The sequence below is a fragment of the Bos taurus genome, chromosome 22 (assembly GCF_002263795.3).
Source record: "Bos taurus isolate L1 Dominette 01449 registration number 42190680 breed Hereford chromosome 22, ARS-UCD2.0, whole genome shotgun sequence".
NCBI lineage: Eukaryota > Metazoa > Chordata > Mammalia > Artiodactyla > Bovidae > Bos > Bos taurus.
The window spans coordinates 57,249,196-57,262,361 of NC_037349.1; the positions used below are offsets into that span (position 1 = coordinate 57,249,196).

Below are 13,166 nucleotides of genomic sequence, written 5' to 3' on the forward strand. Positions count from 1 at the left end.
TTGTCTCTTCATCCATGTTGCTGCAAATGGCAAAAAAAATTTTTATGGCTGATATCCCAGTGTGTGTGTGCATGCGTGCAGCACATCTGAACCCATTCATCTGTTGATTTATGCTTCCATATCTTGACAATTATATTAAATAATGCTGCTCCAAATATTGGGGTGCATGTATCTTTCTAGAAGAGCTTAGAGGGTAAAGCATTTGCCTGCAATGCAGGAGACCCGGGTTTGATCCCTGGGTCAGGAAGATCCCCTGGAGGAGGAAATGGCAACCCACTCCAGTATTCTTGCCTGGAGAATCCCATGGACAGAGGAGCCTAGTGGGCTACAGTCCATGGGGCCGCAAAGAGTTGGACACAACTGAGCTACTTCACTTTGTATCTTTCTAAAACACGTTTTGTTTTGTTTTCTCAGATGTATACCCAAGAGTGGAATTGCTGGGTCATGTGGTGGTTCTGTGTTTAGTTTCTTGAGAACCTTCTCTACCGTCTTCCACAGTAGCTGCACCAGTTTACATTCCCATCAGCATGTGGACAGAGGAGCCTGGTGGGCGGGAGTCCATGGGGTCTCAAAGAGTCAGACACAATTTAGCGATGGAACAACAGCGTGGTACAGTGGTCCCATTTCTCCCATCCTTGCCGACCCTTGTGCGTGGGGTCTCTGTTGATAGCCGTTCTGACAAATGGGAGGTGATAGCTTAATCGTGATTCTGATTTGCGTTTCTCTGGAGATTATCTTAGAATCTTTCTCTGTGCCTGTGGGTCATTTGCATTTCCTTTGGGAAAGATGTCAGTTCTTCTGCCCATTTTTTGTCAGCTTTTATTTTTGATACCGAGTTGTGTGAGCTGTTTATATATTTTAAATGTTAACCCCTTATTGTATCATTTACCGTTATTTCCCCCCACTTCATAGGTTGTCTTTTTGTTTTCTGGTTTGCTGTGTCCGAAGCTTTTAAGTTTAACTGGGTCCCATTTGTTCAGTTCAGTTGCTCAGGAGTGTCCGACTCTTTGCAACCCCATGGACTGCTACACGCCAGGCTTCCCTGTCCATCACCAACTCCCGGATCTTGCTCAGACTCAAGTGTTTTTAGTTTTTAAACAAGTATTTATGAATTTGGCTTCCCTGGTGGCTCAGAAGGTAAAGTGTCTGCCTGCAATGCAGGAGACCTGGGTTCGATTCCTGGGTCGGGAAGATCCCCTGGAGAAGGAAATGGCAATCCACTCCAGCACTCTTGCCTGGAAAAGCCCATGGATGGAGGAGCCTGATAGGCTACAGTCCATGGGGTCGCAAAGAGTCGGACACGACTGAGCGACTTCACTTTCACCTCTGTATTTGGCTACATCAGGTCCCAGCTGCAGCACGCGGGCTCTTTGCAGAACGCGGACTCCAGTTGCAGACACAGGCTCTGCAGTTGTGGTACACGGGCTTAGTTCCGCGGCGTGTGGGAGGGATTGTAGTTCCTCAGCCAGGGATCAAACCCAGGGCCTGACTTGCAAACCCCTGGACCACCGAGGAGGGTCCCCATTTGTTTAGTTTTGCTTTGTTTTAGGAGACAGATAATAAAAAAATTGCTGAGATTTCATATTTTTCTTCTTTTAGGAATTTTGTGGCAGCTGGTCTTAGGTCTCTGATGCATATTGGGTTTATCTACATAGATAGTGTTAGAAAGCGCTCTAATCTGATTCTTTTACCTGTCGCGCTCCAGTTTTCTTAAACCCGCTTACTGAGGGAGTGTCTTTTCTCCGTTGTATATTCTTGCCTCCTTTGTGGTAGATTTGTGCAGCTCTACTTCTGGTGTCCCTTTTGTGTTCCATTGATCTGTGTCTGTTTTTGTGCCAGTATCTTGCAGTTTGGAGTACTGCAGCTTTCTGATGTAGTCTCAAGTCAGAGACCATGATTCCTTGAGCTGGTTTTAAGACTCTTTTGGCTATTTGAGTTTCTGAACTTGTCATCCTCTCTAACTGATCTGTGTCTGTCTTCATGCTAACAGCAAACTGTATTGGTTTCTGTTGATTGAAAATACGTGTTAAGAGCAGGTAGTGTGCATCTCCTCCCGCCCTTTCTTTCCGCCCAAGATTAAAGCTGGCCCTTGTAGGTTCTCTGCATTTCTGTATTAACTGTAAAGCTTGCTTACCAGTTTCTAGGGGAAAAAAAGCTTGTTGGGATTTTGATCAGAATTACATTATAGATCACTGAGGATAATGGACATTTTAATAGTATTGAGTATGTTTTCTGTAAATATTACAGTAGTTTTTAAAGGTTCATTTTCCTGTTCTTTGGTTAAGCATCGAACAGCCTTATAGAAGTACTGCTAATTTGATACGTGGGTCTAGTGTCTTGTAACCCTGATAATTCACATTTCTAGTAGTTTTTATTTGCTAAGTTCCTTAAGATTTTCTACATACACAATCATTCCTTCTACAAAGAGAGTTTTACTTCTTTCCAATCTTTTTTGTGTGTCCCAATTCCCTGTCTGACATGGCTGTAATATTTTTTTGCATTTTTACCAGTAATTCACAAAAGGTTTGAGTGTTACTCTGCATCCTAACACTTGGTATTGTGTTTTTTTAAAAAATTAGCCACTTTAATATCTCACTGATTTTATTTTGTATTCTTCTAATGACTGATGATACTGAGTATCTTTTCACGTGCTGATTATCCGTTTTTGTTGTTAAATGTTTATTCAGGTATTTAGCCCATTTTCCCTTTGGATTGTTTGTAAGAGTTCTTTTGTCAGAAAACAGGTCTTTTATCAGATGTTCTTCTTTCTCATGGAGTTGTCTTGCCATCTTTGCTGAAAAGAAGTTGACCGTAAATTTAATGTTTATTTGTGGACTCAGTTTGGTTCCATTTCTGTAGTCTGTTCTTTTGCTCATTCCACACTGACTTAATTATGTGTGTGTTATGATTGTGTACCTATGGTGGGGGTGTGTGCACTCAGTCATGTCCGGCTCTTTGGGACCCTAGGGACTGTGTAGCCCGCCGAGCTCCTCTGCCCATGGAATTTTCCAGGCAAGAATACTGGAGCAGGTTGCCATTTCCTGTTCAAGGGGATCTTCCTGACCTAGGAATCGAGCCCCCATCTCTTGTGTCTCCTGCGTTGGCAGCAGAATTCTTCAGCACTGCGCCACCTGGCAAGCCCACACTGTAGCCTGCAGTTCAACGGGAACTGGAAAGTGAAATGTTTTCCTATTTTCAGGTTGGTCAAAGTTGTTTTGGCTATTTTGGGTCCTTTGTGTGAATTTAAAGCTAAATTTTTCAGTTTCTACAAAAACATCTGCTAGGATTTGGAGAGGGATTGAGTGAATCCATAGACCGATTTGGCTAGGACCGCCATCTTAACAATATCAAATCTTTCTATCCATGAACGTGGAGGTTGTTTCCTTTAAAACAGAATGAATACTTCTGTACATACCTGGTTTATCTGTGTTCACAACTACAGAAACGGAAAAAGGCCTCATTGTGGATTATGTAAACACCTGCTTTACCGCTAGAAATCTCCACTGAACGCACACCCCGTGCCGCACCAGTGGAGACTGAGCGGGGTCCTGCCGCCCTCTCAGCCCTCTCCCCCCTTTCCTTCCCTTCCTGCTCCAGATTCTGGGGAGCAAGTGCTCGTGGACGTGGAGACCAAGAGCAACAAGGAGATCATGGAGCACGTCAAGAAGATCCTGGGGAAGAACGAGTGAGTCGCTGGGCTGGCCTTGGAGGGGCGCAGGCATCCCTAGCCCAGAGGTCGGGTGGACGGAGCAGACAGGCGGTCGGGAGGGCTGTCGAGGGGGCGGCCGGAGGCCCTTCCTCCTGGGTGCACAGGGGGCTGAGAAGCCTCTGAGACCCCTGCCCTGGTGGCTGCGACCGTGTCCCTCCTGGGGCCTCTCAGGTGGGCCCTAGTGGGGAGCAGCCCCAGGCCTGCTGTGCCGAGTCCCATTTGTTCCGAGAGTGGAGCGAGGGATGGGGGCAAGAGCTGTCCTGAGGCGGCGCACGGGGCACCGAGGCCCCTTTGTCCCGCCCGCTGCCCTCGTTCCTGCGCGCCCTCCTCCGCGGCCCGGGACGTGGGGCGCAGGGCAGGGCTCCCCGCAACGCGCCGCCCACGCCTCCTGCACTCTGCTCTCCGCAGGGAGACCCTCCGGAGGGAGCGGCAGGAGCGGGAGCAGCTCTCCCACCCGGCGCACTTCGGGCCCCGGAAGTACTGCCTGCGGGAGTGCATCTGCGAGGTGGAGGGCCAGGTGCCCTGCCCGGCCGTGGTGCCGCTGCCCAGGGAGCTGACCGGCAAGTTCCAGGCCGCCCTGAGAGCCGGCGCCCAGGACTGAGGCCCCGAGAGCCCCGCTGCTGTGCCCCGGGAGACTGACGACTGCTTTGCAATAAAAGGGCCCCCTTTACACACGTGTGTGAAAGCACATTGCCAGGGGGGGTAGGGCTACAGCCAAGCTGCTCAGTGAACACCCCGCGCCATCACGCCCGTGAAGTCCGCGCCACTGAGCAGCGCCGTGTGACCCCGTCCGCTGGGCCTTCGGCGGGGACGGGGCTTCAGGGCCGGGAAGGGGCCAGGCCGCAGCCTGGAGACACGCGCCTGGGTCCCGCGGCCGCCGCGGTGTGGAGGCCTGCCGGGGGCGAGCCCGCTGCACTGACGCCCCTGACCGCGGGGCCCCAGCGGAGCAGAGCCTCCTGCGCGGCCGGCTCGGGGTGCGGCGCCACGGGCTCTGGCCGGGACCTCTTTCCTCACAGCGCGCCGGGTCGCGTTGCTTTCAGGCCTCAGGAGACAGGGCTGGGCTGACCCCGAGCGCGCCCCGGGAGATGTGTATAAACGCTGCGGGCTTATCTCACTGTAATACAAGTTTGGCGCTCTTCCCATTTGATGCTCGGGTGGTGATTTACTGTGATTTTGTACCAAAGCCGCATTCAGGGTGGTGGTCTGAATGCGCGGGCTGGGAGGGAGGTGGGCGTGCGCGTCTGAGGAGGAATGGGCAGCTCCTGAATGGCCACGGGCTTCTGACGGGGGTGGTTCACTGAAACTCAGCGCCCTCCCCCACCGCGGTACTGGAGGGAAGAGCCTGTCCCCCGTTCTGCCGCCTCCCCGCGTGGGGGTCTCAGTCCCGCCCTGTTTCTGATGCCGCACCCGCTGAGGGCCTTCCCTCTGGCCGGCTGGGCTTGTCCCATAAATGGGTGCCCTTCCAGACTGTCTCCAGAGCGCAGCGAGACAGCCTCATGCAAACAGCCTTTCCCTCCATGGCCACAGGGGCGCCCTAATAAGGTTGCTGAGGAGGAGCATCACCCAGAACCAAGGTAGGTGCGGACCCCTCTCTAGAGAAGGATGTCCAGCCGCTCGCGGTATGGCGCTGCTGTTCTGGACCGTCTTGTCGGCAGCAGGTAACAGGCTGCATTGGCACTGCCGGGGCGCTGTGCTCTCCTCGTTTCCTACTTTAATAGGGACAAAGATGGGTTTAAAATTTGCAGAAATCGGAAGCAATGATAGAGAAGCTTGCTATGAGGATCTTATAATGGATATACTTTAATTTGCATAAGCAGTGTTCACTAGACGGTTTTTGGCCTTGTCCTATTGAAGTAACCCATTTCAGTTTCATTTTGACTTCTACTTGGCAAAGCCATTTAAAGCTGCCAGTGGTTTCTGCCACAAGTCTGACTGGACCTCAGCATCCTCACCTGTAAAACGAGCCATCAGGTGACACAATGAGGGGTGTTTTTTTACCCCCTGGATAGCAGAGACCCTTCCAGGAAGCCTGGCTCTGCGAGTCTGTGTCTGCATCTGGTGGCACAGGCTGTGTTCTCCAGAAAGGTCTGCGTGGCTTCTGGAAGACGCAGAGGAGACAGTCTGGCCAGTGCTTCCCTTGAAGGTACTTACAGCCCAGTGACCACTGAACACGGTGTGGTGTGAGTTGCACGGCTCTGGCACCGAGGTGCCTCCCTGCCACATACTTGGGGTTCAGGGTTACTGATGTTATTACCGTTATGAGGAGAAATGAAGAGCAGGATGTACGTTATGAGTTTTTAATTCACTTTTAATAGTATAAACCTCATTTAGGTAGTAGTATTAAGCCACAACAATAATGCCACATTGAAACAGCATTTAATAAAATGCATAAAGCTAATTCATGCACTGCAATACTCTATATACAAACACAACAATGCAAATTCTTCTTCAAGACTGAAGACATTGATCAGATATAAAATTCAGTTTAAAAAGAACATGCTATTTTTTAAATGCCATCACATAAACAAAGCTGATTTCAAGCTACAGCTTTCAACAGATTTTAAACCTGGAATTAAAATGTGATGGCATAAACAATATATTCTATATTGTGAAGGGCAGAGGTTACAGAAACGGTCCCAAGAAAGTTACACCCAAATTTTCCTTTAACACACTTCTTTTAAAGGGGTTGGTAATGCAGGTACATTTTAACAGAGAGCTCTGAACTACAGGTAAAAACGATGGTTTGTACTATGAAAACTGCAGCTTTCAGGTATAAAACTAGTTGAACACTGGTTCACAAGATAACTGGGAGAACAGAGACTGTAGAAAAATACTCGAGCTCTTGAGTTGTGTGTGGCAGCAGCATTTGAGTCTGTGAGTGCTCTGGTTGTTAAAATAATTGATGACACTTTTCTAAAGAAAAGCCATTTTTTATATATTTCCGAATGTCATCCAAGTGTTAAGCTTTATCACAGTTTGTCAATTGATAAATATTGCTGAGCCTTTTTTCCTAGCATATCTCAGACATTCCTCACCCCTAAAACACTCTTAAAACTGAGAGTTTATTCCTAGACTAGTTAAGGTACATAGCCCCAAGGAGAACTTCTGCAGATTCCTTTAGAGACTGCTAAGCTTCCACTTGTATTTTGACTGGAGAGCCCCCTTCTATAGAGTGATTGTCACGACAGGTAAGGACGTGGGAATGGATGAGGCCACTGAAGTTAGCAGGAGCTTTGTCACATCAAAGCCGCGGGAAGCCGAAGGCTGCACACCCGCCGTCTCACAAAGGCACCGAGGACTGTGGTCTCAACGCGGTGTTTTCAAACGTTTCAATAAGCTTCGTGTTTTTTTTTTTAAGTAGCCTGTGGTGTCTGAGTTTTCGTACTTATCCAGTGATCCTTCCAGCAGGCCGGCTTTCGGCCTTCTCACCATTCAGGTCTCCTGCTTACAGGTGCGTGAGCAACTCCTGCTGGGCCCTGGCTCCCGAGTGCGGTGTCTCGGCTTAAAGCTCGATTAATGGGGAGAGTTCATCGGAACAGACCTGGACAAGGACAATTTGGCATCTGTAGTGTTAAGGTATATATCTGCACTAGAATGCAAGTTTTATCTGAAATTTTAGAATCATAATTTAGGAATAAGGGCAGTGAATTTTATTCACATGCTACAGTTAGAGAAATAAAAGATCTGTAATTTATATGCCATAGGAGTTAGCTCAACATTCATGCTTATTTTTCAAGAATACTTGTTTTGTAGCTGTGGTAGAGAGAGTCCCAGAGCACGTGTGGGCGGCTTCCACCACACTGGGAGTCAGGGCCCACCACACAGGTGTTCTCTGTCTTGGGCTGAGTGCGTGAGAGGCCGACACCACTCCTGCCAAGGTCCTCCCAGTTAGGCTGTAAATAGATGTGTAACAACTAGGTTACCGATCCCCACCTCGTTTTGGACACTGGGATAAACTAATGTCTTCCAGCTTCCTGGCCCTGGTGGAGGGCAGGGCCTTTCCCAGCCAGGCTCACCCCAAGGAAAATGTCAGCAAATCCATCCTGCTGAGGGACCAAGAACACCCACGTCAATGACTGTAGCAACTCTATCATAGATTCTCTGTAAAACGTAAGCGGTCTGGCTATGTGGCTACGTGTCTGTATACAGAATATACATCTATGTACACATATGCTATATACACTGTACATACAGAGAGGGTATAAACACATGTACATTCAGTCAGTCATACAAGCCTATAAATCTGTACACACAACGCCAGTGCAGGGACCCCAGGGCTGGACACACACAAGTGCCCGCTAGGAGGAGGCACGGGTGAGGAAGCCCGGGGCCCTGTGTACAAAAGACTCAGGCCGCTCTGTTGTGAGGAGAGGCTGACGCTGCAAACTGACATCAAAGTTAAGACATTTTCAGAGTCGCACAGTCAGTGGGGAAGGGAAGTGGGACCCTGGAGGATGTGGGTGGCTGCCCTGCCTTGTTGGGCCTTCCCAGGTTGGGAGGGCAGCAGCCTCCAGAGTAAAGACGTGCACATCAGATGTCACCTGTAGCCCCAGCGCACATAAGGCCACTCCCCCTGGCAAACGGGCAGCATGCTCCTAGGCTCTCATCTGTCCTCAGGCCCTGGAATTTGGGTCCTCAGCCAAGGGCTGCCTGTGAGGCCGAGGGTAGGGTGGAAGCAAGAGTGCTCTGCTAGGCGTTCCCCCAAAGGCCAGGACAGGAGCACTGGACACCGCGAGAGCCCCACGGGCACCCGGCTCTGCCACACAACCCTCGCCAGAGGCCACGTTTACTACTGACGGGCTAGAGACCAGTGCCTCTCCAGGGCGATCACACAGCATCCAAAGGGTGACTACATGAGACCAGATCCAAAAACCCGGACAGAAAGGACCCCGACCACAGCTCCTGGCAGAGCTTAGAAAATAAACGATGTAGACCCCCCTCCCCCCAAAAAACCCCACACACTTCCTTAAAAATACTTTCCAGGAATACCTTGGAAAATACCTGCTTGAGTAATTTGGTCTTTCTCTGTGTCATCTTGTTATGTTACATGTAAAGAACTCCACACTTTGAACATGTAACTGTCCCCGCTCTTTGAGACGCCCCTGGAGCAGAGCCCGCGTCCTCAGGAAGCAACACCGCGCGTCCATCCTCGCCTCCCTCAGGTGCCCTCGTCCCCTCTGCTCTGCGGTGGGGCCACCAGAAGGCAGGTGTGAATGGTCACTCAGATGCAGAGGGCGCGCTCTCTTCCCCGAATCAGAGTCTCACAAACTACTAACAGGTGAAGAGCCCTGTGAAAGTTGAGGCTAGGTATTTGCTTCCAGTCTCTCTAAATAATTTTTGACTTTGGGCTCTTCTTAACCAATTTGACAGGAAAGGGATGGGCCTGCTGTCAAAAGGTTTGAAATGATTAGGGGCGGTGAGAATTCAGGTTGTGTGGAACCGACTTTTAAGGAAAAGACCACTTCAAAGTAAGGCCAAGGCGATCTGGGACACTAAAGAGGAGTGTTCAGAGCCCAGAATGGTCCACTGGAGTCAGCCATCAGCAGCGTGGGGACTCGGGCGCAGGACCCGGTTAGACTCGGCGACTGTCCCAGGGCATCCTGCGGGCGCGGGGCACGTGCCTATCCCAGTGTTCACTGTCTCCCCGCCGCTCCCACCTTCTACTCCCAGCCTGTCTCAACAGCACCTCGGCTCAGGTCTTGGCTAAGCTGCCCTAATACCTAAGGCCACCTGAGTGTAAAGGCCTCACAGAGACAGGATGATGCCCCAGAGAGCAGGCCAGTGTTGACCTAACCATCACTGAGAGCTCAGACCTAAAAGATGTGACACAGGACGACACGTGTTCCCAGGGAGCTGCTCCAGGACCCTCAGACATGCTCCCATCAGAAATCAGGACAGACAGGCGTGCACCTCACTACGTAAGAGTGCCTCTGCGCAAGCCCTCCCAGGCAGAGATGGAGACCCACCCTGGCCACCCTCTCGGCCAGCGTCCCATCTTACTTTTGAAACTTAAGTCACTCTGAAATTAGAAAACCTGAATTGTAAGCTGGCAATATTAAATCCTTTCCATCATTTTACAATGGGTATTACACTTTTCTCTAAGACTTGCTTCAAAGCATGAACAGTAAACGATAATGAGATACAAACAGGAATATCTGTAAGTTGGAGACAGTGTTCCCACTTAATTCCCACCAATGACTCTCTAAGTGCTCCCGACGGCAACGGGGCGCCATCTGGTTCTGCCTCGAGCCCATGTGGTGGCCTGGCAACCACCTTCCCTCCCCGGCATCACGCCACCCTGCTGCTCGTCTGCCCTGGGCCTAGGAGGGACCATCTGATCCAAAGGTTTAAGAGCTGCAAACCTGGCCTCACTGTACTTCCTTAACCTGGGCCACACACACAGCGCGGACACCTCATGCAGCCTTGCTCTGCTTCCCAGTAGAAACCTGCTGCTTGCTTACAACCAGGGGCATCTGTGAGCACTTTTCTCTAGGTAAACTTCCCAATAACTGCATTCTGTTTTAATAAAACAATGGTCACTAAGATGACTTTGGGGTTAAAGGCTGTTTTTAAGGAGCAGGCAGCCTGCCTTTTCATCCATTATCTAAAACACGCCAGGGGTCATCTGTGGACACAGCCCTGGAGGACCCCAGCGTGCCGCACCAGGAGCGTCGAGAAGCCTGCCGCCCGAGGCAGTGTGGGCCTGGAGATGCTGAGAGCCGCGCCGCATGGCCCCACCGGTCGGCTGCGGCCTGGCCAGGCGCGGGGCGTGCACCGCGGAGATGACAGCCCTCCCGGCCCTCCCCCGAAGACTGCGGTGGGAGGCCCAACAAGTGTTCAGAAGGCCCACCTTGCACTTGCTGGGCAGACCACTCCATCTGCCGTGAGCAGCGGAAGTGATGCAGCGATGTTTTTGGTTGCCGCAGGAATTGGTGGTTGAATCCAGTTCTGAGAACCAGTCACAGAGGAGCCTGCGGAGGCCCATCACAGACCAGGGAACCCGTCAGCATGCGCTTGGGCCGAGGAAGCTTCGGGTTCAGAGCAGCACGCGTGTGCCCCCGCACCGCCACCCTCCACGCCTGGGGCTCGGCTGCCAGTAGCAGCGTGCGCGGTCAGGAAGGACTCCCTTGAGCAAGTGATTGTCTCCCGTACCCTACTGCATTTTCACAGAAACCATTAGCATTTCGGCAAAAGACAGACACAGTTTTCCATCTGCCCTGCACATTGGCAAGGTGTTGCTAACATTATACATTGATAGGAAGTGCTTACAAAGTGCTAGTATTATTACCCTGGTCATTAGTAGCTATCCCAAGGACACTGTAATATATACACACATACCGTTCTCCTCGGTTCTTTTAGTTTTAATACTAGTCTCTGACATTATAAAACTTTGCTTTTGTTTTTTGCCCTTTGAGAATTTCTGGATACAAATTGAGTTAAAAGATTGTTTAAAAATCTGTTGCTTCATCAAAAGGCATTAAAACATCTCTTACGGCAGGAGCGGATCCTACGAGTCTTTTAGTGGCTACTGTCTGGGACTAACAGATGCGGAGAAGCCAGGTGGGAACAGCTAACATATGGAGTATTTGCACATACCACAACACCACTACTCTACGGTCTGTGTCTCAGCGACCCCGGCGCTCCTCGGCAGGGCGGGCTGTGCGCTATAGGCTGGCTCCGGTGATCTGGCCGTTATACTCCGCTGTCTCCATCTTGAGGATGTAGGGGATGATGCTGTCTATTGAAACGTTGCCAATGAGGCCAGTAAAAAACAGCTCTTCCGTTATGCTGGAACTCATCAGCCTGAGTGCCGGCAGGCGGACGAGAATGCGGGCCAACCTGTAAGAGGGGGGTCGTTAGAGGGGGCGGGGTTGCGGCACTCCAGGCTTCACCCAGACAGGGCCTGTCTGCAGCCCTCGGGACCGAACCAAACCGCCAGTGTCTGCTCGTGCTTTCCTGATTTCAATAGTCGCTCTTGCAGGACTTTATCGTGAGTGCAATGGTGATGTACAAATATGTTCCCTTCTTTGTTTATAACAACTCTCCCCAACCCCACCAAAAAAAACCCTGGCAACCTGTTAATGAAGGTAGGTTAAACTAACCTTTCGAATCACTACACACGTTGAGGAGGAGAATCAAAGTCTATATTCACTGATAAGAATTGCATGACACACAGCTGAATAGAAGCTTAACAGTGGGATGTGCACCAGCAGGAATCATGTTTGGACGTGTGTGTGAGTAAAGGACTCAGAAGGACAGTCACCAAAATGCTAACTGTTGACCTCTGGGTATTGGGATTTTAAGTGATTTTTATCAATTAAAACCTTTTCTGTGTTGCTGTAATTTCCAGTGTTCATTTAGCATTGTGATTAAAAGGAAAGCAGTAAGATGTTTATTCTGAAGGAGCCCCAGGAAGGCACACCACGGCCCTGTCCTGCAGCTCCCTGGACGGGCCAGTCCACCGGCAGCGCCCAGAGGGGCGGGCGCTGGGACGCTGTGCTGCAGGGCACTTTCATCAGGAGGGAAATGGTGGAGAAGCTGCGGCATCTCCTCAGCCACGGAAAACGACTTAAAGAATATATACATACTTGCTGAATATTAAGTGAAAAAGATGCTAGTACAAAATGGATCTTGCTTTGGCAAAAGCTGTGTCTGGCCATGGCAGCGTGCCTAAAGCAGGAGCAGGCTCTCTGCCAGCCAGGCTGGGCAGAGGTCCCTGGGGCCCAAACATGATAAGCTTGCACTTGAATAAAGGAATTTTTAAAATACTAATTTACGCAGAGAGTGGATGATTATTTTGTACAACCCAGTTGCGTGCTGTTGGGGTCGGATTTGGTTTCTGTCAATGGACTCCTGTGTCAAGCGCTCTAGCGAGCACCGTCTCCTCAGTGCGTGGGGAGCCAGGGGCAGAGCTGCTGACTCTTCTGGACTCGGGGGCGGTCCCTGTGAGAACTCATGTCTCACAGGCACTGTTAGCCCCAAACAAGAGGACGATACTCCCAACCCCAGGTCTCGCCCACAGTCACCCAGCAACACTGGGACGGCCTGGGCTTCCTGATCCTCCGCACTCTACTGTCACCGAGAAAATGCAAGAATTAAAGTGTGATCGAACGGAGGCTCTACCGGGCTGCCAGAAGTGGAAGGCCAACGTAACTGATATCTGCAGCTAGGTCCAGCCTCGCCCCCGTCTTGCCCGTGTGCCTCACCGGTAGGTGTCTTCCGAGTAGGTTTTCTGAACGTAGTCCTGCAGCTCCATCTGCGCCTTTTCTTGGAATTTTTCAATCTGGCTTGTGCTGGTCAAACCTGGATGATCTGAAGGAAGAAAAGGACGGCAGATTGCCCTCTGTGTATTTGGAAAGCCTCACGTGCAGACTTCTTAGTACTTCTTTTTAATCACACTTCTGACAGACTCCTCAAGTGCAACAGACTGAGCTCTGGGGGCTGGTCTAGGTCAGAG

General features: G+C 50.6%; 2 protein-coding genes across 16 annotated transcripts in view; one reads left to right on the forward strand and one right to left on the reverse strand.

The window, feature by feature from the left end:
- MRPS25 (mitochondrial ribosomal protein S25) overlaps positions 1-4,381 on the forward strand; it is a 44,982-nt gene extending 40,601 nt beyond the window's left edge. The window contains exons 2-3 of one of the 2 annotated variants that reach the window (XM_059879751.1): positions 3,598-3,685; positions 4,118-4,381. In XM_059879751.1, coding sequence (XP_059735734.1) covers positions 3,598-3,685; positions 4,118-4,348 — 319 coding nt within the window. In that variant the 3' untranslated portion in view covers positions 4,349-4,381. 2 annotated transcript variants of the gene reach the window in all.
- A 1,615-nt stretch (positions 4,382-5,996) lies between these two features.
- The window catches only part of NR2C2 (nuclear receptor subfamily 2 group C member 2), a 115,032-nt gene continuing 107,862 nt past the window's right edge, over positions 5,997-13,166 (reverse strand). For 10 of the 14 annotated variants that reach the window (XM_024982465.2, XM_024982470.2, XM_024982466.2 and 7 more), the window contains 2 exons: positions 12,916-13,021; positions 5,997-11,548 (listed from right to left, as the gene is read on the reverse strand). In XM_024982465.2, coding sequence (XP_024838233.1) covers positions 11,374-11,548; positions 12,916-13,021 — 281 coding nt within the window. In that variant the 3' untranslated portion in view covers positions 5,997-11,373. Of the gene's footprint in view, positions 13,022-13,166 lie in introns of all 14 variants that reach the window. The other 4 variants (XR_003031713.2, NM_001192061.1, XR_003031714.2 and 1 more) reach the window with 4 other exon arrangements.